This window comes from Podarcis muralis, chromosome 14 (genome assembly GCF_964188315.1).
Source record: "Podarcis muralis chromosome 14, rPodMur119.hap1.1, whole genome shotgun sequence".
Taxonomy (NCBI): domain Eukaryota; kingdom Metazoa; phylum Chordata; class Lepidosauria; order Squamata; family Lacertidae; genus Podarcis; species Podarcis muralis.
Window position 1 is genome coordinate 30,360,592 of NC_135668.1, and position 25,864 is coordinate 30,386,455.

General features: G+C 50.0%; 2 protein-coding genes across 11 annotated transcripts in view; one reads left to right on the plus strand and one right to left on the minus strand.

The window, feature by feature from the left end:
• TP53BP1 (tumor protein p53 binding protein 1) lies at positions 1-21,131 on the plus strand. Of its 9 annotated transcripts, none has more exons than XM_077919144.1 (26): positions 3-511; positions 592-653; positions 951-1,109; positions 2,256-2,298; positions 3,065-3,234; positions 4,195-4,300; positions 5,162-5,253; positions 5,533-5,681; positions 6,075-7,224; positions 8,341-8,460; positions 9,266-9,490; positions 9,804-9,855; positions 10,328-10,423; positions 11,270-11,759; positions 12,817-12,969; positions 14,119-14,232; positions 15,383-15,666; positions 16,182-16,358; positions 16,474-16,868; positions 16,978-17,169; positions 17,399-17,596; positions 17,824-18,024; positions 19,420-19,514; positions 20,025-20,224; positions 20,337-20,479; positions 20,808-21,131. In XM_077919144.1, the coding sequence occupies exons 1-26, from the start codon at positions 126-128 to the stop codon at positions 20,990-20,992; spliced, it is 5,637 nt and encodes a 1,878-aa protein (XP_077775270.1). In that variant the 5' UTR covers positions 3-125; the 3' UTR covers positions 20,993-21,131. The 9 variants fall into 9 exon arrangements, with proteins under 9 accessions (XP_077775276.1, XP_077775275.1, XP_077775270.1 ...); XM_077919142.1 differs by having other exon boundaries at positions 5,162-5,252; positions 5,529-5,681; XM_077919143.1 differs by having other exon boundaries at positions 3,068-3,234; positions 5,162-5,252; positions 5,529-5,681.
• TUBGCP4 (tubulin gamma complex component 4) overlaps positions 19,182-25,864 on the minus strand; it is a 14,984-nt gene continuing 8,301 nt past the window's right edge. For both annotated transcript variants that reach the window (XM_028707031.2, XM_028707030.2), the window contains 8 exons: positions 25,633-25,738; positions 25,247-25,354; positions 24,800-24,938; positions 24,431-24,608; positions 24,122-24,256; positions 23,315-23,431; positions 22,780-22,919; positions 19,182-22,272 (listed from right to left, as the gene is read on the minus strand). In XM_028707031.2, the coding sequence (XP_028562864.2) occupies positions 22,257-22,272; positions 22,780-22,919; positions 23,315-23,431; positions 24,122-24,256; positions 24,431-24,608; positions 24,800-24,938; positions 25,247-25,354; positions 25,633-25,738 (939 nt within the window). In that variant the 3' untranslated portion in view covers positions 19,182-22,256. The remainder of the gene's footprint in view (positions 22,273-22,779; positions 22,920-23,314; positions 23,432-24,121; positions 24,257-24,430; positions 24,609-24,799; positions 24,939-25,246; positions 25,355-25,632; positions 25,739-25,864) is intronic.

The following is a 25,864-nucleotide window of genomic DNA, read 5'->3' on the forward strand; positions in this document are numbered from 1 at the left end:
CCGCCTTTTTTTTTTTGCCTGTGCGCGCGCGCGCGCTCGTCTCTGTGTCTGTTGGGGGAGGATTCGCAGCTCCCGCGACCCTCCGTCCTCCCCTCCGAGAGGCCTCCTTCTCCGCCTGGCGCAGGATGGACCCCGCGGGGAGCCCGCTGGACTTGGGCTTTTGCCCGTCGGCGCCCTGCCTGCTGGTGGAGGACTCGCAGCCGGAGCCGGACTCCGCCCAGGACGACGGCGAGGAGCCGCAGGCCCTGCCCGGCCTGAAGAGGAGGTGGCAGCGACCAGGGGCGCAGGACGAGGCGGATGGGCCGCGGGTCGTTCCGGGAGCGAAGGCGGCAGGAGGAGGCCCGGAGGAGCAGCAGGAGGAGGGCCGGGGCTCTGAGGGGGCTGAGCGGGGTCCCTCAGGGGGCTCTGGGCCCGCTCCCTTGCCGCCTCCGCTGCCGGCCTCCGACTCGCCCCGCGCCCTCCTCAGCCAGGTCTTGGAGCAGCTGCCGCCGCCGCTCGCCAGGAACACCAGGTGGGCACCGCCATTCCTTCTCCGCGGGTGGGCTTTCGGCCTGCTTGACCCCTCTGAGACGTTGCTTGTCTCCCTTGCAGGGCGGCGGACGACCCCCGCGGCGGTGCTGCTGCTGCTGCACCGGGCTCGCTCTGCGCGGAAGGTAAGTGGCCTCCTCCGCCTGCTGCTGCTGGGGACGGCCCTTGGGGGCTGCCCCTTCGCCATTGCTGAGAATCCAGCCGGGGGGGGGGGCTGCACAGGCCATCGCATGTTCTCGCTGGAGGCTGTCCTTGAACGGTGGGGGGGGGGTCCCCTCGTGACTGTTCTGCAGCCCGCTTGGGTTCACAAGTAACCTTGGCGGGGTGGGAGAGGGAGGGGTTGTGGGCCGGGCCCATTTCCTCCCTTTGGATGCTGGAGCCCTTCCACATGTGCTGAGGAAGTTCTTATCTTCTGATGCTAGAGTCAGGCATGTCGCAGCTGGGCTTCGGTGTTTTGGAGCTCTCCCAGAGCCAGAACCTTGAAGGAGACTCCACAGCTAGTGTGGTTAGTGATAAGGAGCAGCTGCAACCCAAAGTGGCCTTGGAAGAAGAGGAGCAGCAAGAGGAGGATTACAAAGGCGGTAGGTGAAGTGCAGGCGGCCTCCTGAGTCTTTAGCTGAGCAGCCCTTTCCTCTGGGATAGGAAAACTTCACTCCAACCCTTCTGTGAAACTACTCACACTGCCTCAAAAGGACTTCGGGCCCAAACAGAACCTTCTTTCTTTTAAATCATCCTTACTTGTTCATTCATTCATTTGAAGAACATTTTACCCAGTTTACAATGTAGATGGCAAAAGCTTCCAGAATGGCTTACAAAGTAAGCAGTCCCTTCCCTTGGGCATACAGTCTAAAAGACATGCACTGGGCAGCGGGGTGAGTGGGGGAAAGCAAGCTCAGGCACCAGGTTGTAAACATATTATTCTTACAACAAGCTGGGATAGAGACAGGCCAGTTACTTCCCCTTCCCGCTGTTCTGCAGCTGGATGGAATGGCTGCCTCTGGGTGACAGATGGGAGCCTTACAGCTCTGTTCGCCTAGTACTTACCAATAAACTGAGTCTCTGGAGTAACAGTACTTTTGTACACAGTATTCCTGTAAGGCAATTGAGGGACTGTAGTTGCCAGTGGTAGAGCATGAGGTTTGCAGGCAGAAACAAGGGAGCCTGACTGAGCATGTGCTTGAGCCCTGGGAAGCTGCTCTGAGAATAGACTGTCCCAGACTAGGGGGGCAAATAATCTGACCGCATATCAGGCAGCTTCTTATGTTCTTAAATCTTTTGAAGATAGTAATGCTGGTTGGATGTGGCGTTATAAGTATATTTTGGGTTGGCACTCACTGCTATCCTGTTGTCTTCTCCATTAGAGGTTGCCTTCTAAACTAACATTGAGTTGTAGCCATTGTTAGTACTACTCTGAATAGACCCATTGAAATTAGTAGACATGAGTGATCTAGGTTCATTAAGTTAGGTGCAATCTTAGCAGTGTACATGATAAAATTACCAATAAAATACATATAAAACTAGCAAAAAACCCAAAGCTCATAATAGATAATAGGTCATACAGGGAATGCCACTAGCCCTGAATCCAGGCAGATTTTGACTTGGCACCTAGTTCGAAATCAGATTTGGTAATTCTCTGGAAAAGCCCTTAGAATGCAACATAGTGCAGTTGTGCTCTGGTATTTCAAGTGAAGCACCAATTCCTGATGCCTTTTCTGCTCTGCATGCAGATCCAGATGAAGTGACAAAGTCTGGGAGTGACTCTCCTGATAGGTAAATATCTGCTTTCACCTCTCATACTTGTTGGCTAACGTGTTGCATGGTTGAACTTTCAGGAAGGGGGGTATGGAGAGCTTGCCCTCTCTGTAGGGGGTGCAGTTTCTTTGCCCATTAAACCAGCTGTGAAGCACATGTGGTTTCATGAAGTCCTTCTTGCTGTCACACATGTGCCGAACATTCCTGTTGCTGGTAGTAGAGAAGCTGCTACTACTTTTCTGCCTTCTTCTTTGTGAAGGAAAGATATTTTCATTCCTGTTAGTTGGGATTCGGCTAAAAGTATTGGAGGAGCCTTGCTGTTGCCTCCTGGCCAGGAAGGAAGGAAAGAAGGGACAGACCTTCCTATTGGGATTTTGCAGGAGGGGGTTGCACCAAGGTGCTGCTGGCACTCTTACTAAACCTCATTTGAATGAGAAAAGAAGTTCCCTGACTCTTTTCTCTTCTGCATTACCTAAAGAAATGGTGGAGTAGCTTATATCCATTCCCACTGGAATTTTTCAGGCCCAACAGCAAAGTTCTGTTTGCACCTTTGGTAAACGTTCAGCACAAAAGCAAACATTCCTCCACTCCCCAAGTTCTGTGCATGCTTTGTGTCCTGTTTTTAATCTCCAGGGAAGCTATCAGCTTGTTTGTGTGGCATTCTTTCAGCTTGTTGTATTATTTTTCTCAAGATGTAGTCCACCCTGGGGCCTTACAGTGAAGAGCAGGCAACAAATATAAACAATGACACCCTGGGGAATATTGATTACACTTATGTTCCCAGCAGCACCCCAAAAATTCTGCAGTTCCATAAAGAACCTGCAAGGAGTCCAACTTCTGCCTGCCATCCACTTGACAGAAGGCCACAAGGGACGGATCCCTCTGGGTGGCATACACAGGATGCTGATGTCTTATCTACTCAGGAGGACATGTTTGGCCAGAGCAGCACAACAGGTGAAAACAGACTGCATGCCTGTGCCGTGGCCCCTGCGACCCATGAGGGGGAAGCAGGTGCAGTTTGCTGAAGCTCTGCCTATCCTGATAGCACAGGAAGGTTTCATACTTGATTACTATATAGATAGTGCTACATAGGTTCATGGGACCACATAGACAGCTTAGGGTATGTCTCCTATGCACGGCACACAGTCGCTGTGGGAGGAATGGTAGGCAGTTGCTTTGTGGATGATGGGAATTCCAGTGGCACTGATAAAGTTGCCTTTTCAACTGATGTGTTTCTATGTCACCCGTTGCTGTTGCTGCATTTTGAAAATGTCTTAGTGTTTTGAATTCTTCAAATTCTGCCTCTTCTGTTTGTGCAGATGGCTTTGAATATGTAGTGGCACAGAGCACCAGTGCTGAACAAGTTGTACAGGGTTGTCAGATTCTAGCACGGGCTGCTCAAAACGTAGTGCATCAGTTGCATTGCTGACTTACGTGCAGCACCCTGAGAGTTCTAGTTTTCAGGCAAATATGCAAAATCATTCTTTGGTGACAGCATTAAAACCTGCCAGCTGCCACTGTGGCTGAAGGATATACCATTTGCCCTTCCAACTGTGGCCAATCAGGTGCCCAGGAATAAATTTCTCTAGATTTAGCAGCTCTTTAAATTTCTCTAGAGATAGCAGCTCTTTGGGAAAATCTCAGCCGGACATCAATATTTGATGGTGTTGCTGAGGAACGTAAACATTTTCCATCCCTGTTGGGTTTACTTAAATTTACAGTCATATTTTTGCACACCACAAATTGCAGGTGGTCTTCTGCATTTTTGAACAGTTGCAACAAGGTATTAAAATTGACTCCGATATAGGGAAAAGATCAGTGCAGCTGGGAGACAGATTTTCAAGGCAGTGTCCATTGGGTTGCTTGACAAAACTGCTAAATGGTTTTGTTAATTTTAATTGCCTCTTGTTCCAGATGGTGACAGTGCTGTGTCTAGAGTGGAAGCAGCAAATTCTCCAGTGTGCACTCCTGCCGATTCTCTGCATGTCCTTCATCTCTCTGGACAGGGACCTCTTTCCATGTAAGTAACAAGCTCTCTCAGGTTGCTTTTGCTACCTGTTTCCCTGAATACAGTGGTATCTCGGGTTACAGACGCTTCAGGTTACAAACGCTTCAGGTTACAGACTCCACTAACCCAGAAATAGTACCTCGGGTTAAGAACTTTGCTTCAGGATGAGAACAGAAATCGTGCTCTGGTGACGCGGTGGCAGCAGGAGGCCCCATTAGCTAAAGTGGTGTTTCAGGTTAAGAACAGTTTCAGGTTAAGAACGGACCTCCGGAATGAATTAAGTACTTCACCCGAGGTACCACTGTAATTACACTGAGTCAGGTCCATCTAGCTCAGTATTGCTCACACTGACTGGCAGCAGCTTTCCAGGATTTCAGATGGGGGGGCATTCCCAGCTCTGCTTGGAAATGAACCTTGGGCCTTCCTCATATGAAGGAGGTGCTCTGCCACTATGACCTTTTTCCTTTTCAGCTAATTGATGATCCACTTATTACTTCCTTGCCTCCTGAATTCACTAATTGAGTCAGTTGCACAGTTGGTTATCCCTGTATTGATTGGCTCTTATGCTTTCATTGATAGTCTCTTAATTGTGTCCACCTTTCAAAGTAACTGTGCTTTCTTTGCCTCTACTCCTTCTGTGCTCATTGGTCTTTGTTGCCTTCCTTTTTCTCCTTTCTGTTCCCTGATGAGACACACAACCGAGTGCTGTTTGTGTTTCATGTTCCGTGGGAGGTACAAATGTGGTCTGTGCCTGTGAGCTGAGCCTTGGCTTTGGCCTTCAGATCTCCGGAATAGATTAGCTCATTTGCTTTTTTCTTGTGACCTTGCATATGCAGACAGTGAGGCAACTGAGTGTTCTCTTTTTCTCTGTAGTTGTGCTTCAGGCCTTCCTACGCCATCTCCTGGCATCTCACATTCTGTACCCCTCATCATTCCAAGAAGCCCAACAGAACAGGGAACAGAAGGTACGTCAACTCTTTCTACTGGAGGCCTTGGTAGCCCTTGGCCCAAGCTATGGTGTTCAAAAAGACAACTTAGTAATGGTGACCCAGGTTTCTTTTCTTTCATTTCTGAGAGAATGTGGAGGCCCCTCCTCTTTTTGAGCACTGAAAGAGGGGTGCAGAGGGCCAGTTGGTGCCCTTCAGCTTTTTTGGCAGTGAGGTGTTCTGCTCCAGCAGCAGGAACAAGGCTGTCCTCCTCTGCTTAGGCAATAATGTTAATTTATCCACCATCTTCTGTTGCAGCAACAGGAGGAGGAGGAGGGAAGCAAGAAGAAGAGCCAAAGGAGACTCGGACTCCAGGTCTTCCTCAGTCCTCTACACCTGTCGCTCAAGATGCGCCAGCTTTTACTCCAGCATTCACTCCCATACCATCACAACCAGAGTTCTCCCATGTGAGTGGTCAGAAGGTGCCCAGCACTGAGACTGGTCTTCTCTGTGCTGTGTTCATCCTTGGTAGAACTAAGGAGGCCCCCACGCCTCTTGCCCTACAGTTTGACAATCCTTTCCTTCACTTGTGCTTTTTTGTCATAGGAGGATTTTCGAGACATTCACAAAGCGTTAGTCTGGCTTTGTGTATAGAAGGGCAAATCTCCTGGCCACCATGTTGGTTGTGGAAAACAGGAAGCAATACTTTATGAAGCATCTTGCTTTGTGATTGCCCCGCTGGTGTGTCTTGGTTGCAGTGCCAAGAATTACTTCTGGTTCTCTTGAGAGCTGGCCTGGTTGCAGAATCTCAGGTGTGGAGCTGTCATATTCCAATGTGTTTGTGTTTCCCCCTGTTTTAGGACACTTTCCTCCCAACTCCAAGCTTAGAGAAAGGGCCTGAGGCACAGACAGAGAAAGGAGATGATTGTGGTATCAGTTTGCCAGCAGACAGCTCTGAAGACCCTGAGGCACCTGCATCTATTGTGGAGGGCCCTTTGTCATGGCCCTCGGGTGAGGCCTGCCTATTGGCGCTGTCTGCTAGTGAGTGCAGCCAGTCCACTGAGGCTGTGCAGCCTGAGGAAACAGCCATGGAAGCTCATGGTCCTCCAGCGGAGAAGCTTGGCTTGGATGGTAGATGTAGCGAGCAGCAACTGTTTAATGAGGACATCCATGCCTCAACTGGGCAGCCTGCAGGAAGAGGTTCCACTGCCCAAGTTGGAGTTGGAGATGACCTTGGAAGTCAGGGCCACCTCTTGTGCCAGGGGTCTCAAGAGCCAGAATGTGAAGCTGTCCCAGAAACGCCTGGTGAAGCGCAAGGAGAAGCTGAGCTGCTGAGGGACGGAAGGTCTTGCCTTCACTCGACTCACTCTCAGGAAGAAAAGGTGGACCAGCATGTGGAACCTGCTGCAGGCAGAGAAGACTCTGAGAATGTGCTCCAGGCAGCTGGAGAGCCTGCACACCCAGATCCAGCAAACTTAAAAAGAGACCCCTTGGAAGACTCCAGGGAGGAGGCGTCCCTGAGGATTGGCCCTGGGGTGACACTGAAGCTCTCTGACTCCCAACCAGAGCTGGAGGGAAGCAGGTCCCAGGGGAGGTCCAGCGTTGCCCCTGGAGTGGGGCTGCCTGCTGCCATCTCTCCAGGCAGAAGCAACTTGGGAAGTGTGCTGGAGGAGGAGGAGGAGAGCTTGCCACTTCTGCCCCCCCAGGGGGAAGGGAGTGGTGTGCCAACAACAGCCAAGGAGGATGAAACTGCAGAGAGCCAAGCAGCAGCAGCACCTCCAGAGCAAGTCAGTAGGAAGTCTGCTGCCCTTCCATCAGTTGCTGCAAGGGAAGATTCAGAGCTGGGGCCCTTGCCTGGGAAGGAGAAAGCACCAGCGGTGACTTTGGAAGAGGGATCCCATTCTGGGAGTGCAGAGGACCAGATGGAGATCCAGCAGAAGCCATGTGGGCTGGACAGAGAGGTGCAGCTGTGCCAGAGGGGTCCTGAGCCACCTGCTAGCCTGCCCAGCGGTAAGTGGATCTGGAGAGTAAGAGCAGCAGTAGAATTGCATCATTGGAAAGCATCCCTGTGGAGTGACCCAGGCTGCCTAGGCTTGAGCCAATGTGGCTGAGAGAGAAAGGATAATAGCCTCTTGCAGCTTAAGAAAATAATTTCTCTTGCCTCCTCCTCTCCCTATCCCCCTGCCCTATTGTGTGAGTTATTTCCTTGAAATACTCTCTAGTGGTTGCCAAAGGGTATGATACACATAGACTGAGATGGAGGCTGTTCCCTTCCTGCCTCTGTGCCTGTCTGCTGTGTGAAGGGTGCATTGCATCTGTTTTCACAGAGGCTGCATTGGCCTGTTGGCTTTTAAATGCTCCTTTATTTATTGCTTATTAAGTACATATTTGGACTGCCTAATAGCCAGAGCTCTCTGGGCAGTTCACAGAAGAGAAATGGAAGTTCAGGCATAATTCAAATCAGCCCAGACTCCTTTGCAGCTGCAGTGAGAGCCTTCCAGGCTGTTGGAACAGAGTTCTAGTGCTCTCTGTGGCTTGATGACTGGCAAGGTCTCACCCCCCACCCTGCTATCTTTCAGCAGTTACTGTTATCTGTTTTCAGTGATTACATTGTTGGAGAAGCACAGCATGTTCTGTAAGTGCCTGCCTAGAGTACAATATGTTTAGCATAGGTGGGAGGAGCTGGGATGTTTGTGCACTGGGGACTTGGGCTTTGCTCTGCCCATGGTTTCAACCTTCTGGACTAGAAACTAAACACACACCCCCCCCCACAAAAAACATAAAACAGACTTCTCCGGTATCTGCCTTGTACCAGCCTCTATGCAGCACATGGCAGGAAGTAAGAGGCCTGGGCACAGGATTTGCAAAGGAATCTTCTTGTCTGCTTCACCTTGCCTGGTCTCACTCACTGGACTCCTTGTTAAAACCGTGTTTATGGAAGACAATCTTACTCTGCTACGAGTGATCACCAAAGAAGACGACCTTGCCTGGTAGTGTGATGCCATGCTGTTTTTTTCTAGTCTGGGCCTTTGGCTGACCATTTAGCTGCTGAGAATTTGTGGCAAGGAGGGTGCTTAGTAGCAGAATGTGAGCTCACCACCTGTCTGTTGTAATACCTTGTTCCAGAAACCCCCTTTCATCTCGCCCTGCTGAAGGAGAAGCATGTGACTGAGCCTCTGACAGGCATCACCCCACCTCACATTGGCCAGCTGAAGAAAGGCCCCAGGCGACACAGCACTCCTATTGGTGAGTAGGAGATGTGGGGTGGGGTTTCTGTGAGTGATGGAGATGGGCACCAGCTGCCTTCCCAAAGTGGCCATCTTTTGACCTTTTCTTTGCATTCAGAAGGTGTGTGTGCTGGTGGAGAGCAAGGAGGGGACTGATCCAAGCAGCCATCAGTATAGCAAAACCCCAGTGGGAGGGAGGCCCTGTGGTAGCTGTTTACATATTGCCAGAATGGTGTGAGTCTGGAAGATACGACCTTACATTGCGCCAGATTGCCTGTTCATTTTGCTCAACTGTCAAATCTGACTGGCAGCAGCTGGGGCTTCAAGTGTGAAGAGGATCTCACAGCACCAGCTGACTGATCCCTCTAATTGGAGGGACTGCTAGGGATTGAACCTGGGACCTTGTGCATATAAAGCAAGTGCTCTGCTACTTCCTCTGCCATTTAGAAGCAGCTACAGACCACAAAGGGTATGGAGCAGCTGAGAAGTGTGGACTGTTGCTGTCTACACTGTTATAATCTGAAGCAAATCCGATGCAGCTCCAACTGCTGCTGTGGCTTCCTCCACAGAATTCCGGAGGGTGCAAGGGCCCAAATTCTGTTTGGCTGCCTTGCAGAAGTACAGCCCACATAGCTTTGGATTGGGAGCCCAGCTCATTCAGTCTCTCTCTGATATTAGAGCAGTTGGCCCAAGGGCTAAGGCATATTCTGGTGCTGCAGAGCTGCCATCTGCTTGGGGGTGGCCAAGAGGCTTTCTGTGCTGGTTCTTTCCAGCAAGCCTGGGTGGCTGTTGGTGAACCTGCCATCTTGCTTTGCTTGTTTCAGAGGCTGGAAACTGCCCGGACAATACCATAGCAACCAGCGATGTCACAGCTGAGGGCACCAACAATGTGACAGTGGAGAGTGCTCTGACCTCTGTTGAGATGGAGGAGAGTGGCAAAGGGAGCGCTGAGGCCGCCTGTGAGGAGCAGGGGAAGCTGTCCTTGCGCATGAACCTTGTGACCCCTGTGACGGAAGAGAGTGACGAGTCCCTGCCCTTCAGCCTGGACAGTAAGAGATTCAGTGCAAGAGCAGTTGCGGAGTGATGGTTCCCTGCCCTGGACTAGTGACTCCAAACAGTACTGACTGCTTGACTAGCGGTCTTTATAGTTCTCATGATTCCATCTCTGCCTGGGAAGGGCTGATTTGGCAGTGCTGTTGGAAACACTTGCAGAAACCTGGCCCTTTAGGCAAGGAAGAGGTAGTCCTTGTCCTGGGCAAGTTGTAAAGAAGATGGCAAGGCTTTCTAACTGGGTGGTGACTTTTGATCCAAAGTGTTTGGAAGGGGGTGGAATGCTTCTAATGCCTTCCTCTTTGCTCCCAGAGCCCACATCCAGTGAAAAGAAGAACGGGTCTGTCACAGGAGTTGTTTCCAGGTAATAGGCAGGTACTGGTACTTAAGCCCTTTGTGACAGAGGTGAATGGCATCTGCTGGGAAAGGGGTGTGTGTGCTTATGTGCCATCCTCCTGCCATCCAGTCTGGCCCAACTGTATCTCTAGGGCTGCTTTCATCAGTTTTCCTCATGCGTGGGTGAACTGCCCATGTCAGAGAGGGCTGAGCCCCAGAGAGGTATTTGGAGGGGCAGGAAACCGTGTCTTGCTCCCTCCATCCTTCCAGATACTCTGAGCTGCTGCTAGGGAGGTGAAGGATGTTGGTATTTAATGGCATCTGAGGGGTTTTCTGAACTGGAGGTCCTTGTGGGTGCTTGAGGCCCCAGCATTCTGGGGCAGTTTCTGGGGCCACCAAATACTGGCCAGGTTGCCTCACTGCTAGCAAGCTCATAGGCCTTAGCTATCTCTTTGGCAGGATTGGTCCTTTCTGAGCCTGTCTCTCTCTTCTGCCTATAGCTCCCGGAAGGTGCCATCCGTCTTCACACGAGTCTGTGAAGTACAGCATGAAGAAGACAAGGCTCAACGCCCTGAGCTGCCTTGTCCACTGTTCAGGCAAGTCCATAGAAGGCCTCCCTGGTGCTGTCTCTAGGGCTGTCTCTGCGCAACTTCCCTTCCACATGAACTAATAACTCATCCCAGGCCATGTGCTGCTTCCCTCTGTGTGCAGTAGATACTCCTGGGAAATCCCTCCCCTAGCTAAGGTGCGTCTTGGCTTTGCTGAGCCACCCCAAGTTCTGCCTGTTGGAATCATATGCTTGTGCCAGGCCTGTTGCCAGTTGTGAGGCAAGCAGGATACAACTAGGACATGCTCAGTGGGCAGTGTTTGTCCCGGGGCAGCTGGTCTTGCAGGGTGAGGGCTATAAAACAGCAGCAGTTGAAAGCTCCTTTTTCTGAGCAGGTCTCCTGGACAGCCAGGCAGCTTATTGGGACAGTTGGCATCACGCAAATGTGATAGATTGCGGGATATTTTTCTGAATGCTGTGTCCCTGTGTGTGTGTGTTCATATGCATGCATGGCTTGTTGAGTCATTGGATATACCTGACAACAGCGAAAATACACCTAAAGTAAAAATATGCCTATGCAGTCTCTGTACAATATGAAACTTTGCATACTTGATGGTTTATGTACAGGGATTAAAGGGAAGACTCCAAATCACAGAACCTTTTAGTCTTAAATGGGTAGCCATGGACAAAAGGTCTCTCAACACAGTCATTCCAAATGGGGCTGCAGGCTGAGAGTCAGCTTATCTCTTAGTAAGGAAGACCTTTGCCTTTGTATCTGCTTCTGGGTTCCCTAGGAACATCTGACTTGCCCCTGCTGGTGACAGAAGACTGGATTTGGGTGGACATTCATTGTGATCTGGCAGAGCTCCTCTCATGCTTTTCTGATTGCTTTCAGGGGTGACCTGTTCAATTTCCCAAGTTCCCAGGAGGAGCAGGAGCCACCTGCAACCTGGCAGAGCCAGCGAAGGCTTGTGCCCCTGGGTTGTGGACCAGTCCAGGACTCTGGCTTGAGCGCTAAGCGGACAGTGGGTTGTGCGGAGGAGGGAGAGGCCATGGAAGTTGAAGCAGCAGGAACTCAGGAGCAAAAAGAACAGAGGGCCCCCCAAAAGGCAGCTTCCGTTCTGGTGGCTGCAGGGAATGATGGAGCTCAAATGCCAAAATCTGGCACCAGCAGCAAGGGGACCCAGGCTGTGGCAGAGTTCCTTCAAGGGCCAACGGAATTCACGTCAGCAGCCACGCAGACAGTGCCTACTGGCCAGGTGGAGGTGGGGACCAGCACGGCTGGGTTGTTGCCTGGACAGCAGGACACTAAAGTGCAGGTGGAAGAGGACCATGGATCTAGGCCTGCCAGGGCTGGGCATGCGCCAGGGACCCAGCACAACCAGGTGAGAGGGAGTTGGATCGTGTACTTGAAAAAGGGGGAGGGGGGAGAGGGTGCTGCTGCTTGTGGCAGGGGCGAAGGATTATCTACTACCTCCTGGTCCCAGCTTTTAGAGTGGGAGGTGGCCATTGCCACATGTGCTTCCCCCAGACTTTCCAACTCTGAGCAAGGTGGGAAGAAGCAGCCTCATCAAGAGAAGCACTTTGATTGGTCAGCCCAAAGGTCCACCAAGTCCCCCACGCAATAGTGATCAGCCAGATGCTTGCTAGTGAGAAGCCCACAAGGGTCGTAATTGCTATCCTGCCTCTGAATGTATTTCATTTGTTTGTTTGTTTATATTTAAATATTTAAATACAGTCAAACCTTGGTTATCGAACGTAATCCATCCAGAAGACTGTTCGGCTTCCGAAAATCGTTCAAAAACTGGAGCAGTTACTTTTGGGTTTTCGGGAGCCCAGGTTTGGCTGTGTGAGATTTATATTTAAATATATTTATAAACATTTATTTCATATGTCACAACATGCCATACAGGTGAAAACCACACAATTACAATAAAAGTGTCAAATCAGGCAGAGCTGTCTGACAAAGAAATCTCAAGCTGTTGCCATCATAGGTGAATGGTTTCTGCAAGTGCATGTGATGACCCTGTCGTGTGACAGTGAATTTCAGGAGGGAATGATTGTCCAGATTCATTTTGGGGCATGTCCTGCATTTGCTGCCAGTTGCTTGTATTGGATAATTCTGGTGCTGCAGGAGGCCTCTCTTGTCACCATGCCATTTTTTAGTTACCCTTTTATGTGCCCTCTGCAGCTCTTAAAGCCGTTCCTGCCTCTAATAGCAAGCTCAGGTGGTGAGTGCTGATGGGGTTGGAGCTAAGAAACAGTGGAGAGCTGCTGTTGCCTGTTAGTGTCCAGATGTTCCTGAGCTGGATTGACCAGTGCTGTATAATTCTGTATAATGCAGTCTCCTGTTCCTCTGACAGTGATGTTCCCCTTTCATTCCAAACAGCAGTGTGCTGTGGAGGAATCTCTGAAAACTTTCTGCCTTTTTCTTTTCTTCAGCATGAGGAAGGGTTTGATTTGCCTCGCCCGCCCCCAGGCAGAGCCCTCCGGCGTCATATACGCACCATCCGCGAAGTACGAACTGTTGTCACACGACTCATCACAGACATCTACTACAAGGATGGGGCAGAAGTGGAACGCAAGGTAGTGGAGGTAAGGCAAGAGATGTCAAGGCCAGGACAATTCAGAAAACCGTTTCTGCGTTTTTTAAAGAGGATTTTTCCTACTTTTCCCAACCAATAATTTTGCTGTTTTGGAGAACACTGAATAAGACTCAAATAAAATGCTTTCTCCTTTGGATTAAATACGCAAGACAAACCTGTTACTCAAAATGAGTTGTCAAACACCAGCAGTTGTCAGTTGGCCACCGTAGAGGTATTGTAATTACTACCTACTCCTGTACAGGAGAATTCATCATTAAATCCTCACAAGTTCATTCCCCTAGCGGACAGGGCATGCTTGTCCTTGTTCCTTTGGCCTGCCGGGTGGGTGTGTAGACCTCAGAAAGGGAAATCTCTGACCTTATCCCAGGTGATCTTGGGACACTTGCCCGCTTGTTGTCTCTAGACCTCCATCTCCTTCTCCTTGGTTTCCTAGGGCTTCTTGTGCTTCACCAGTTGCTTCTCTGAGTTTGTCATATTGGTCCCCTACTTGAGAAGACACAGAATATATCATATGCATGCATATGGTATGCCCAGGCCATTTTGGAGCCACAAATCCTGCTCCCTATCTTGCACCTTTGAGTGTTGGACCTGTGAACCTTAAGGCACTGTGATCACAAATTACCTTTTTGGTGCTGGTTGTTGACGTGTGAGCATCTACTCGTGGGTTGTATTCTTTTTAAGACTTGCAGCAGAGTTTCTTTTACAGAGAATCTTTATTATTTACAAAAAAAATTACACCAGTCAAATAAAACAATATAATTCCTTCTCCTCTAGCCATCCGGCCAGAGACTCAATTGCTGACTCATTTACAACTCTGTTCATTTATACACTGACTGACCTTTATTGACCACATGCCCTTAATAAAGGCACCTGTTGCTGGGGAGATTTTTCTGTTGCCTAGCAACCTGTTCAAGACCAATTCTCAAGTTCTTTCTAGAATATTCCAGCAGCCCTCCTAACTTGAAATTCTGTCTTGAACACCTGGTAATTTTTTTCTGTTTTTACTCAGTAAGACCCAATTCCATTGTCAGCATTTTAAATTTAAAGGCTTTGTAAAAATAAATGCAATCATAAACCCTGTAAACAATACCTAAGCTTCATCCACCCTTTTAAAATGCAATCTTTTACATGTGCATAGCGTATATCTGGTGACAGCAGCCACGAAATTAAAAGACGCCTGCTTCTTGGGAGAAGGGCAATGACAGGCCTAGACAGCATCTTGAGAAGTAGCGACGTCACCTTGCCAACAAAGGTCCGTATAGTTAAAGCCATGGTTTTCCCAGTAGTGATGTATGGAAGTGAGAGCTGGACCATAAAGAAGGCTGATCGCTGAAGAATTGATGCTTTTGAATTATGGTGCTGGAGAAGACTCTTGAGAGTCCCATGGACTGCAAGAAGATCAAACGCATCCATTCTTAAGGAAATCAGCCCTGAGTGCTCACTGGAAGGACAGATCGTGAAGCTGAGGCTCCAGTACTTTGGCCACCTCATGAGAAGAGAAGACTCCCTGGAGAAGACACTGATGCTGGGAAAGATGGAGGGCACAAGGAGAAGGGGGCGACAGAGGACTAGATGGTTGGATAGTGTTTTCGAGGTTACCAGCATGAGTTTGACCAAACTGCGGGAAGTAGTGGAGGACAGAGGTGCCTGGCGTGCTCTGGTCCATGGGGTCACGAAGAGTCGGACACGACTAAACGACTAAACAACAACAACAAAGTGTTTTGGTTTAGGTTTACATTTTTCTGTCTTTCCTGCCACTGGACTATACACTCCAGAGTTTCCTGCAAGACTCTTTCAAGATCAGGCAGGCATTGTGTGGGGTGTTTTCACCATCAGCTTATTTGTCTGGGTTTTCTCTGGCTGCTAATACTGTCAAGGCAGGTTTTATTTTTAAACTGCTTCTTGAAAATTTAAAGGAGCTTTGGGGAGGTAGGGAACCTTGGAGGAGGCGAGCTTTTGTCAGGGTTTGCTGCTGCAGTTCAGCTCTGCTCTTTTGAGATGGGCGCTTGAAGTGCCTTCTCCAGCGAGAACAACATCATTTTGCCTGTTCTGATCTTACAGGTAAGTATTTATTTTGTTGAGCGGAGGAGAGTGGAATAAAATGCCTTGTGGCTAAAGGGTGGGGCACTTTCTCTCTCTTTCTCTGATAGAGGTGAGCATCAGCAGGATGGATACCCAAAGAGTTTCCTGTTTAGAATGTCAGAAAGTAGCTCTGTTGTGGGAAGAGCACTGCTCTGGGAGCTCTTCCCTGCCCTACATGTATCTGGCTGAGAGCGACTTGCCTGTGGATGGATCCCTCTTGGGATCTGAAAGTGCTGGTCCTAGGGCATCTCTCCCCTTGTACCTGGCACCTGGCTTGGCCTCCCCTCCCTCCCTTGAATCCCAGCCTGCTTTTCTTTCAGGAGAGAGAGGACCCCATCATGGAGTGCCAGGAGAGCGAGGTGGACGTCTCCCCCTCTCGCACGGGAGGCTCTTCTTCGCTTGCCTCTGGAGACCTTGGTGACATCAGCTCCTTCTCATCCAAGGCCTCTGGCCTCCAGCGCATGTCCAGTGGAGGGAGCAGTGCCTTGTCCGTCACACACAGTGGGACAAGTTCTGGGCAAGGAGGCACTCTTCTGAGAGGAGGGAGACCTTGCCAAGGAGCTGGGCCTGGAGACTTGGCCTTCCCAGGGATCAGAAAGCTCAGGTGGGTGCAGGGCCTCTGGGAAAAGGACATCGGAGGAAGGCTTCACTTTGGGGGAGCAGCAGGGTGGAAGAGAGAGAGAGAGAGGCCATTTTGCATTCTTTGCTGTTTTGTTTCAGGCGGGGCATGAATATGACTTTGTCAGTGTGTTGTTTAACCAGATTCCAAACTGAAAGCCTGTGCTATACTTTTAAAAGGCCATGGGTTCTAAAACGAATTGAATTTATTCACAGTTGGCGAGTTAATATTTTTGATGTCAAGAAGGTTTTAAATACTTGAAGGTTGGTGTTGTATTGAGTGATGTTTCAAACTGGGGAAACAATGCGGCAAATCATGTTGGGTTGCCTTGTGAGCAGCTTTATTTGGGCTTTGCTGTTTACCTTGAAATGCGAGGGATAAATTCTTTGTGCCCACAGCTCTGTGCCATGACCCTGGGAGCATGTGTGGGGCCTCCAGGGCATTGTGGCTGGCAGGCAGGCTGGCTGTGCAGAGGTTAACACTGCCTTTGGTTTTCCTAGCCCTAGGAAGGGGGGCAGCCAGCCTCAGTCTCCAGTCCATCCTGACCACGCAGCAGTTACTGGGGGGTATGAGGAGGAAGTGCAAGGCGTGATCAACCAGAGGAGTGGCAGAGCCCCTCCAACTCCTCGCAGACGAGGGCGAAGGGGCCGCCTCACATCGCGATCGGCCGGAGCCAGGTAGCGTGGTGAAGGTCAGCTGATGCTGATGAGGGAGGTGACCCTGGTGGGGTGGAGTAGCAAGAGCTAAAGGCCCTTGCAGCTTCTCCAGCTGTTTCTCTCCCTGGATCTGCAGGGCCAGCCTGCCAGCTGTGGAGGATCTGTCAACGACAGCCTTGCCAGAAGAGGACTGCCACACGCATCGCCCTTTGAAGGGGCAGGACCGCAGCATCTCCCCTGAAATCCCCTTGCAAGAGCGTCTGGGGGTTTCTACCAGCACAGAGCTTTCCTCTGCCACCACCTCCTCTTCTGCGAACAGCTTTGTGGGCCTCCGGGTGGTGGCAAAGTGGTCCTCGAATGGCTACTTCTACTCTGGGACTATCACACAGGATGTAGGGGGTGTCAAATATAAGCTGCGCTTTGACGATGGCTATGAATGTGATGTTCCGGGCAAAGACATCTTGCTGTGCGACCCTCTCCCCCTGGAAACAGAGGTGACGGCCCTTTCGGAGGACGAATACTTCAGTGCAGGTAACTTGTCTGGCTGGCAAGGGACCTGCAGTGTTTGGGGTGGGTGGTAGTGGAGAGTTGGGTTGCAGGCTGTGAGCTGCCCTTATGATGCCTTCTGCCTTGGCTGCAGGGGTAGTGAAGGGGCACCGGAAGGAGGCTGGGGAGCTGTTCTATTGCATTGAGAAGGAGGGCCAGCGGAAGTGGTACCGGCGGAGAGCAGTCATCTTGTCTTTAGAGCAAGGGAATCGGCTCCGAGAGCAATTTGGGTTGGGCCCCTACGAACCCGTCATGCCCCTGACAAAGGCGGCTGACATTAGCCTTGGTAAGCAGCCTGTAGGCAACTGCCCTGTGGGTCTGGGCAAGAGAAATGGGAACACCTAGGAACCTCTTAATTGAGGGCTGGAGCTGCAGGGTGCTGGCCTTGGGTAAACTCTTCAGTATTAAGAGGCGCAAGTGACTTCCTTCTGCTACCCTGCAGAAAACACGCAGGGGGGCCTTGATGCTGCTGCGTGTTGAGGTGGGAGCTAACAACATTCTCCTTGTGGGGCTAGATAACCTGGTGGAAGGAAAGCGGAAAAGGCGCAACCTTGGCTCCCCTAGCACCTCCAACAACACAACACCCACCCGCAAGGGCCCTGAGAGCCCCCAGACCCCGCACAGGCTGCAGTCTGGCAAGAGGAAGCTGGTTGTCTCAGAAGAGGAGAGATCCCCTGCCAAGCGAGGGCGGCGGGCAACCCCTACAAAGCCAGGTCAGACTGTTTTATGTCTCCTTGCATTGCATCTCATCTCCCTGCGCCAGACTTTCCCTTCTTGGTCTCCAGCCTTTCCTCCCAAACCAGAGGAGCTGGACCTGAGCTCTTGCACCAGGAGGACCGAGGCTCCCCTCCCTCTCCCTGAGAGAAATTCTAGGTTGAGGCTGCTGACCTGCTATCAGGAGGCAGCCACAGGACTTTGATTTTCCTCCCTCCCTCCACAGGGGCTGCCTGTTCCAGGGAAGCAGTGAGCCCATCTGTCAGTGGAGTGGACTTGGGAGATATCGTGGCAACAGATGACCGATGGGGGCCTATGCCCCACAACAAGACTCTCTTTCTGGGCTATGCCTTTCTCCTCACAATGGCAGACCCCACAGATAAACTCTCCAGTTGCCAGGAGCCTGCAGTGAGCAGCGAAGAGGAAGGTGAGTGCTCCATTGCTCCAGGGAGGCTGTTAGGGGCAAGGGTGGCCCTCGTTGACTGAATCTGCTTAAGCCATTGCTCATTTAGAGTGGTGACAGAGAAGGCAGAACTAGGAAGGGACCAACCTAGTTAAGCATCTTGTTCACATGGGGGCCAAAGGAAGGCAGCTTGGCCAAGGATCCCTGGTAGGGATTCTGCTAGCTGCGGTTTCTGTCCTCTTTGCAGGATGGTGGTGTGCCTACAAGGGCTAAGGAAGTGGCAAGTTGTGGGGCTGCAAGAACTTGAAGTCAACAAGCCAGTATCTTACTGCACTTTCCAAAGTTAGTTTATTGAGGGGATAGTTGAACCTGGGACTTGGTAAGACTGGCTGTATCCTTGCACCTTGCCAGCCAGTGTGCAAGCACATCACAGGAGGGCTGTTGGGCAACATGACAGTATGAAATCCCTTGAAGGCTACTTGAGGAGCCATACTAGGTGGCAGTCATGCCTTCTGCTATTCCAGGTCCTAGAAGCCCCAAAGATAAGGAATTGCCAAGTGTGGGGCAGAACATGTTTGCCGTCTTGTGGCCCTCTAAGAGAAATCAGTGATTTCGGAATGAGCTGCAGATCTCTCTTACAACTTTCATGCTCCTTACAGCTACCATTTGGGGCTCGCTTTAGGGCTCAGAAAATAATTTCACTAACTTAACAGTCAATTTCTGAACATGGCTCCAAGTGTTGGTGCTTACCTTTTAAAACCCTTTGCAGCAAGGGGCTTGGATTTTTGAAGGACCACCACCTTCTGAATGAATCAGCCCAGGTACTGAGGTCATCACTGAAGGGTCTTCTCTGGGTTCCCCCTCCTTCTCTTAATTACATGGGTGCTGTCTTGAAGGTTTTCTTGGCAATAGCACACCCCTTTGGGTCACTTTCCTCACCTGTTACTACTATCTCTTATGTCATCTTGGCACTAGGTGAAGACCTTTCTGCGTTTCTCTAGGGATCTTTAAATGTCTAAATAATCTGCTGCTGTGCTGCACACACGTTCTTGTCAATTGTATTATTTTCTGTTGAGTATAAAAACAGTTCTTAGAGCACATTACTGAACAGTGGAGAATAATTTTTAAAGTGAATAGCTGTTCCTAATCATGTTTCGTCTCTGAACTGAATTTCAATGCAGTTGTTTTAATGTTCTTTATTTAACAAAATTCATAGTTTACAAAGAAAAATCAAAATACTAGCTTACAAATTGACAGAAGCAAGCTTTTAAAAGAAGTCAACATGCAGCTTTTAAAATAGAAATAAAATCTGAGATTTTGATTGTGTGGGAATATTTCACAGTCCTCTTGCAAGGGAAGACGTGTAGTGCTCTATTTATGCTAAAGAATTAACTCTGCTAACTTCATCCTGTATTCTAGACTTCTTGGAGGTAACACCTTACAACAAACACTACATTGGACTGCAGCTGCAAGCTGGAGGTGGTTTCATCCTGGAGGACTTCAATGAAAGCCAGGTCAGGAGCCAGAGCTGGGGATGCATGAAGTAGCATCACCCAGGTTGGCAGTGGAGATTTATTTGGAGAGGGTGTTGGTGCTTTGCTGCTGTTTTCCTTTTAATTATGAAATTGATGCTTTTCTGGGTGTGGTCCAAGGGTGGCAGGTGTGTAACGGGTGGCAGCTTCACCTGTACACAGGTTGTCAAGTGAGAATTGCCATTTGTTCTCCTTTCAAGACCTGGGATGAGGAAAGGAGGTGCCTGGCCATGATGCTTCTTGGAATGGGACAGATCTTGATAGGGGCTGCTTGAAATAGAGGCAGAGAGAGCCTCTTTTCCTTCCATTGGCACATTTCTCAGTTCTCTACTTCTGCCAGTACTGAGCCTTCCATTTTGCAGTTAGCCTGGCTGGCTAGTTGTCAAATAAGCATTTGACCACACTGGGTGTTTTATACTGAACCTGCAGCCTCTTCCAGGGCTTTGTGTTTCTATGGATGCCCAGGTCCCAGCCTCCACTTCCTTTGTCCAGTGCAGTGCAGCCTACCAGTGCTTCCTGATAGCAGACAGACACTGCCGGAACCGGATTTACTTTCTGTGCCTTGCCCGAGGAATCCCCTGTGTGTCTCACGTCTGGGTCCATGACAGTTGTCATGCCAACCAGCTGCAGAACTACCGGAATTATTTGTTGCCAGCTGGTTATAGCCTGCAGGAGCAGAGGTTGCTGGACTGGTAAGTCTGTGGATGTTGGAGGGACCATGAGCAGCTTACCCACCTGGTGCGGGTGGGTGGCATGTCCAGTTCCCTTGCAGTGGAGCTGCTTCTAACCTTTGCTTCCTTCTAGGCACTCCCGTGAGAACCCTTTCAGTAAGCTGAAGGTGCTTCTGGTGTCCAGTGAACAAGACTTCCTGGAGCTCTGGTCTGAGATTCTTATGATGGGGGGCGCTGCTTCTGTTAAGCTGCAGGAATCTGCCTCGTGGAGCAAAGGTACAAGCCCCTGGAAGGCAGCCAGCTGGTTTCTGTGGCGGGTAGATTGGCAAGAGGCTCCCCGTTGCCCACTGAGACATACCCATCCCCCTGTGCAGAACAGAGGCCTGGTGTGGGAGGAGCTTTAACTTAGATTCCTGAGGCTTGCTGAGAAGTTGGATGAGGCAGGGCAAGAATTGATTGGCTGCTTCTCCCTTCACCCCTTTTGCTTGTGTGGAGCTGCCATCCATCCTTTTCCAAAGGCAGCAAGATCAAGTACCTGGCGCTGTGAACAAGCAGGAGGAAAGGTTTGACCACACAGGGCAATTCTTGTTTCCTATTTCCACAGATGTGAGTCTGGCTGTGTTTGATGTCGTGGTGACTGATGCTTCGTGCCCAACAGCTTTCTTGAAATGTGCTGAAGCGCTACAGCTGCCAGTGGTGACCCAAGAGTGGGTGATCCAGTGCCTCATTGCTGGGAAGAAAGTTGGATTCAAACACCCAAAGTATCAGCTTGATTCTGTCCCCAGTTGAACTTTTTTTGCTTTGTGGAGGCTGTCATTGTCACCCAGGTTTTAAATGTCTGTGTCACTTGAAATGTGCATGAAGTGCTGTATATAGTTTTAACTTCTGGACTTTTATGATAATAAACGTCAATTTTCTTGTTGCAGTACCTAGGATTACTCCTCTTGCCATCTCTAAAGTGGCCCAGCATGATTGCTTGCAGCTGCCAGTGGAGGGAAGAAGGGAAAGTTGCTCATTTAATACGCTGAAATCGATTGCTGTAGATGGTCTGTCCTTTTTATCCCTTGGTCCAAGAACGGTCGGTCTCATTCAAGGGTTCCCCAGAGTTCCTTACTCAGTTATACCAGCCTACACTCTGTGTAGATGCAGACTAGGATCTGCCAACAAACACGGAGGTGTTTACACATTGTTGGTGTAGGACAGCTCATGAGTGGGAGGAGCAATCTTGTGGAGACGCCTGCCCCTCAGATAAGAAATATATATATATATACACAGTGCATTGGGCACTAGCTAGAGTTCTTCCATGGTATGCTTTTGCTGCTGAACTTGGAAGAGTAGAAAGAAACGTGTGGGCTGGAGAAAAAAAGCAAAAATAAGACTGATGGCAGAAGAAAATGAAACAAATCAGGGTGGAGGAGGGCAGGTTACCTGCAAGGCACCAGCAGACTTGCACCACTTGTTTATTCTCCTCCTCTCCCTCACCGTGTGTGTGAGAGGAAAAGAAGCTGCACCAAACCCCACACACAAAAAAGTAGAAAGAACACTTTCATTGGCAGACTCAGCCCAGAATGGAAATATACAGTATCTTCTCCCTGCTTCCGTATTTAGAGACACGAAATTACATTTTCAAAAAAGCAACTTTCCTGCAGTTAATCACACTTTTCCATTAAGAGCAGGTCAACGCTCGCCCTGATTTGCACAATGTGGCTTCTGGATGACGAGGGCAATGAGAGAACCTCCTTTGCTCGCAGCCTTACTTGCAGTGCTAGCAGTAGAAAGAGCCAAATTCGCTGACAAGTGACAGCAGCATTTGAAAACAATTCAAAGTCAATGCTCAGCAGCACTTTCACTTCCGGAAAAACATGCAGCATAAGGAGAGCAGCACTAGAGACACATATAATGAAGCACACACTGACGGAGTCCTTTCTGAGTGCCAGGATGAGGTCCCAATATCTCAGCACCTTCCCCTCCAGAAGTCAGATCATGTATCCTGACCAGAGCAGGTTTGCTTCCCAGAAAAGGTGGCAACGGCCTTCATTGTGAGACTGGTGGTCTATTCTAATCCCACACTGTAGAGAAAGAAGGGGCAGTTAATTAGAGGAAGGGCTCTGTGGCTGCAGAAGGGAGAAGGGTTGTGTAAATTGGGCACAGTAGCCAAAACTGCATGATGTTCGAGATACACACACAACCAATTTCATATTATTTACAGACCACAGTGTGCAAAGTCTGAATTGCATTTTTTAACATTGCACATAGCTGGTTATAAATACATATATATCCCACCTTCTAGGTCCCAAAACAGAAACAGCAGAAAGTCTAGATGATGCCTAATCACCACATCTCTCTCACCAGCAGCTCTCAAATAGGCTTAAGACCTTGTGTGTGTCTGGTTAGTAACAGGCCTGTGTAATAAGATTCCCAGTCCTTGGGAAACCTTAAGCCCTAGAAGGCAAGGAAACCCAGGCTAAGGATGGCTGTAGAAGAGTCCACATTAAGGCGGAGCCTCCCACCACCAGCACCAGCAGGAATATAAATAAAGGGGCTTGTGTGGTTTCCTGGCTCTCGCCAAGGCTTACCTGCCCAAGGTGCCTCCAGCCTGGGTATAGTATTTGTTGTAGTCAAGACGTAACAGCAACTGAGCCAAGTCTGAATTGATCTGGTGATTGTGAACACTGGAGAGGATCTTGAAAAGGAGTGAAGACTGACAGCTGAAGCCCTGCAAAGGTAAACGGCACCCATGAGCCATAAATTGAGGGCTCTGCCTTAGCAGAAAGGGCTGAACAGAGAGGACTTGAAGGCCACTCGAACCCATATGGGGAGGAAGCATCCCAGGCAACTTCCCCACCTCATCCCTCACCCTTTGGGAACTGTTGTCCTGGAGGAGGAAAGGCCCCAGCTGTTGCTGCCAGTATGCCACAAGGGCCTGACCAAGGCTGTTTCTGATGAGCTTCATGGAAGAGCAATGGCCAGACTTCTTGTGTTCCTACCCCCTCCACCCCATGCTGAATTCATCAAAGAGCTGCCTGCTCTGAGTTTCCAACATGCTTCCACAGGAGAGATGCCCCAAAAGCTTTGGGCTATTTTTCCCAGGTAGAAAAGGGCAAGGCGCACCTTGGCCAGGATGCTCAGCTGGGCTGTACCCCGCTCATCCAATGGTCCCCGGTTCTGGCTGACAAGTGAGCAGAAGCTATGGCATAGATCCAGTATTTCATTCAGACAGTGGAAAGCCTGCAAAACCAAAGAGCAGAAAGGAGATGAAGGCCCAGGAGGGCCTCACCAGAGCAGATGCTTCTCGTCTTGCCCTTCCGCAGCCTGAGATAATGACCAGATTCAGCAGGATTATTTGGACTGGTTTACTCAAACCATTTCACTTCTTGCTTAGTAGAGCAATTCTTAAGGTCTAATGGAGCTGATGCAAGCAAGCAAAACAAAACAAATATCTTCATACACTGCACAGCAGCTACCAAAGCCTGAAATTTCTGTTCAAGCGTCGTAAGCTGCTCTAAACATGAGTTTCCAAGACCAATGAACATACCTACTTGCCTGGTGCTCTGGGGAAGGACTTTGACAGGCTTCTCCAGATTGCCAAATGCTACCAAGTCACCAGGAAGACACTCCCCCCCAAAAACACATGATGAAGGCAAATTGACACAGTTGCAGTTCATTTATTTTCTATTCTGCTTTTCTATACAGACCTGTACCTCATTATTCACTTTAGCAGGTAAGGGCTTTGGTTGTGCTCATGGCCAAGCAACACAGCCATGTTCACAAGGGTCTGGCTTTTGCTTTAGTTCCTTCTTGCCGTGTTTGCATTGAAGTGAGCTAGGAGTGCTGCACTGGATGGGCATTTGGACTGTTCGAACAGGACCAGTTCTTCTCCTGGGGACACAAGGCAAACAGACTATGGGGATCACTCACTGGTTTCAGCAGAATGAAGGACTGTGCTAGGAGATTGCTCAAGAAGTGATCATGTGCCAATCGAATGCTCTCAAAGTCACGGGTGGAGTTGATCTGCTGCAGAAGTTGGGAGAACTGAGACTCCAGAACATCCACCTGAAGATAAGGAAAAGTGAGGGAGAAGATACTGCCTGCTGTTTCCAGTCATTTCCAGCCACCAATTTTTGGTGGGTGATTTAGGGTATCGCAGGGAGAACTGGCTGGTGCATATCCCTTGGAGGAGCAGTACCGAAGCCAGAGTTAGCCCCTGAGACCTGTGTTGCTGCTCACCTGCAGGTAGTACTGCAGATTGTCTACAAGGAAAGTCATGTGATGGCGCAGTTGCCACTTGATGGCATCTGTCCTGTTGGATTCCAGGCGCTTGCACCACATCTGTAGAGCCCAGCAGTGCTGCAGTTCAGCCTGGACTCGACGCACACTTAGCAGGTACTTGAAGACCACATTGTACCTGCAAGCCAAGAGGAAGGCAAGCAAAAGATAGCTGGGTCAGGTCTCTGGGCAAGTAGACCAGGAGCTCAGACCAGGCCAGCATCTCCTCCCATCCACCCAGGAAAAATGTGCTCTGCTACCATCAATCTTTGACACCAAAATGCCACAGAATCCACCTGGAAACAGAAGCAGGGATAAAGTGGTCCTCACTTTTCCAGGACGGCAGGAGTAAAGAGGATATGCAGGGGCCACTGCACTCTATAGGAGAGCCCCAGAGCAGCCCAGCCTGATGCGGGGGATTCATGGGGAGACAGTTCCCGAGAAGGCGTATCTCGAGCTTGAGCGGCATCTGAAAAGGAAGCCAGGAGGCAGGTGGGCAACAATACGGCTGCGAGGCTTCCTGGACCCCACCCTCCTTCCCTGCCAGTTCATCTTATTTTCTCAATAGGCAACCAATGAACGTGAGAGACTTGCTCCAGGCCACCCAGGGGATTGACAAGACTGGCCTTGGGCTTTGAACTCCCAGCTTCCCACACCTAGGGCTGCCATTCTGCCTCTGCAGAACCAAATTGGCTTTGTGGCTCTGTGCTTGCAGTTGTGGTGGGGCCTAAACCTGCCCTGCTCAGGGCTGCTTGGCTCCCTGGCACCAGCACCCACCTCGGTGCTCCTTTCCATAATAGTGGATGGTCAGGTGAAGAAGAGGAAGCAGGTTGTCATCATCAAGCAGCACTTTGTGGGCAGACTGCTGGAAGGCCACATTCACATCTGAGGAGGAGAGCCAGACCAGAACGACTTACTCCAGATGAGCGCACAGTGAGCAAGGAAGGCACAGTCACCTGTTTCCACTTTCCCACCCCCCATGCCCTTTTCAGAGTTTGTGCCACAACAGCTTACAGATCCAAACTGTGCCTATGCAGGAGCCAAGAGTCTTGGTAGAAAGGCTTGAGAAGCAGGGAAGTATCTGAGTAGAGAGCCGTCGGTCTAATCCACCAACCTTCTCACCAGCTCAGCCTAACAGAGAAGCCAGATCCCATGAAACTCACCATGTTCTGTCACTGCGGTGGGAGGTGTCTTCAGCATCTGCTGTGCGGTGTCAATGAAGGCCTGAAACAGTTCTCCTCTCCCCAAGAGATAAAAATCTTTAATAATCTAGAAAGGAGGAGAGAATGACTAAATGCATCAGGATACAGAACCCATGGGCCCCTGCAAGCAATACTTCACTGGCAGGAGTGAGTCTCCTCCTGCACAAAGAGAGAGGAACAGCTTTGGAAGCTC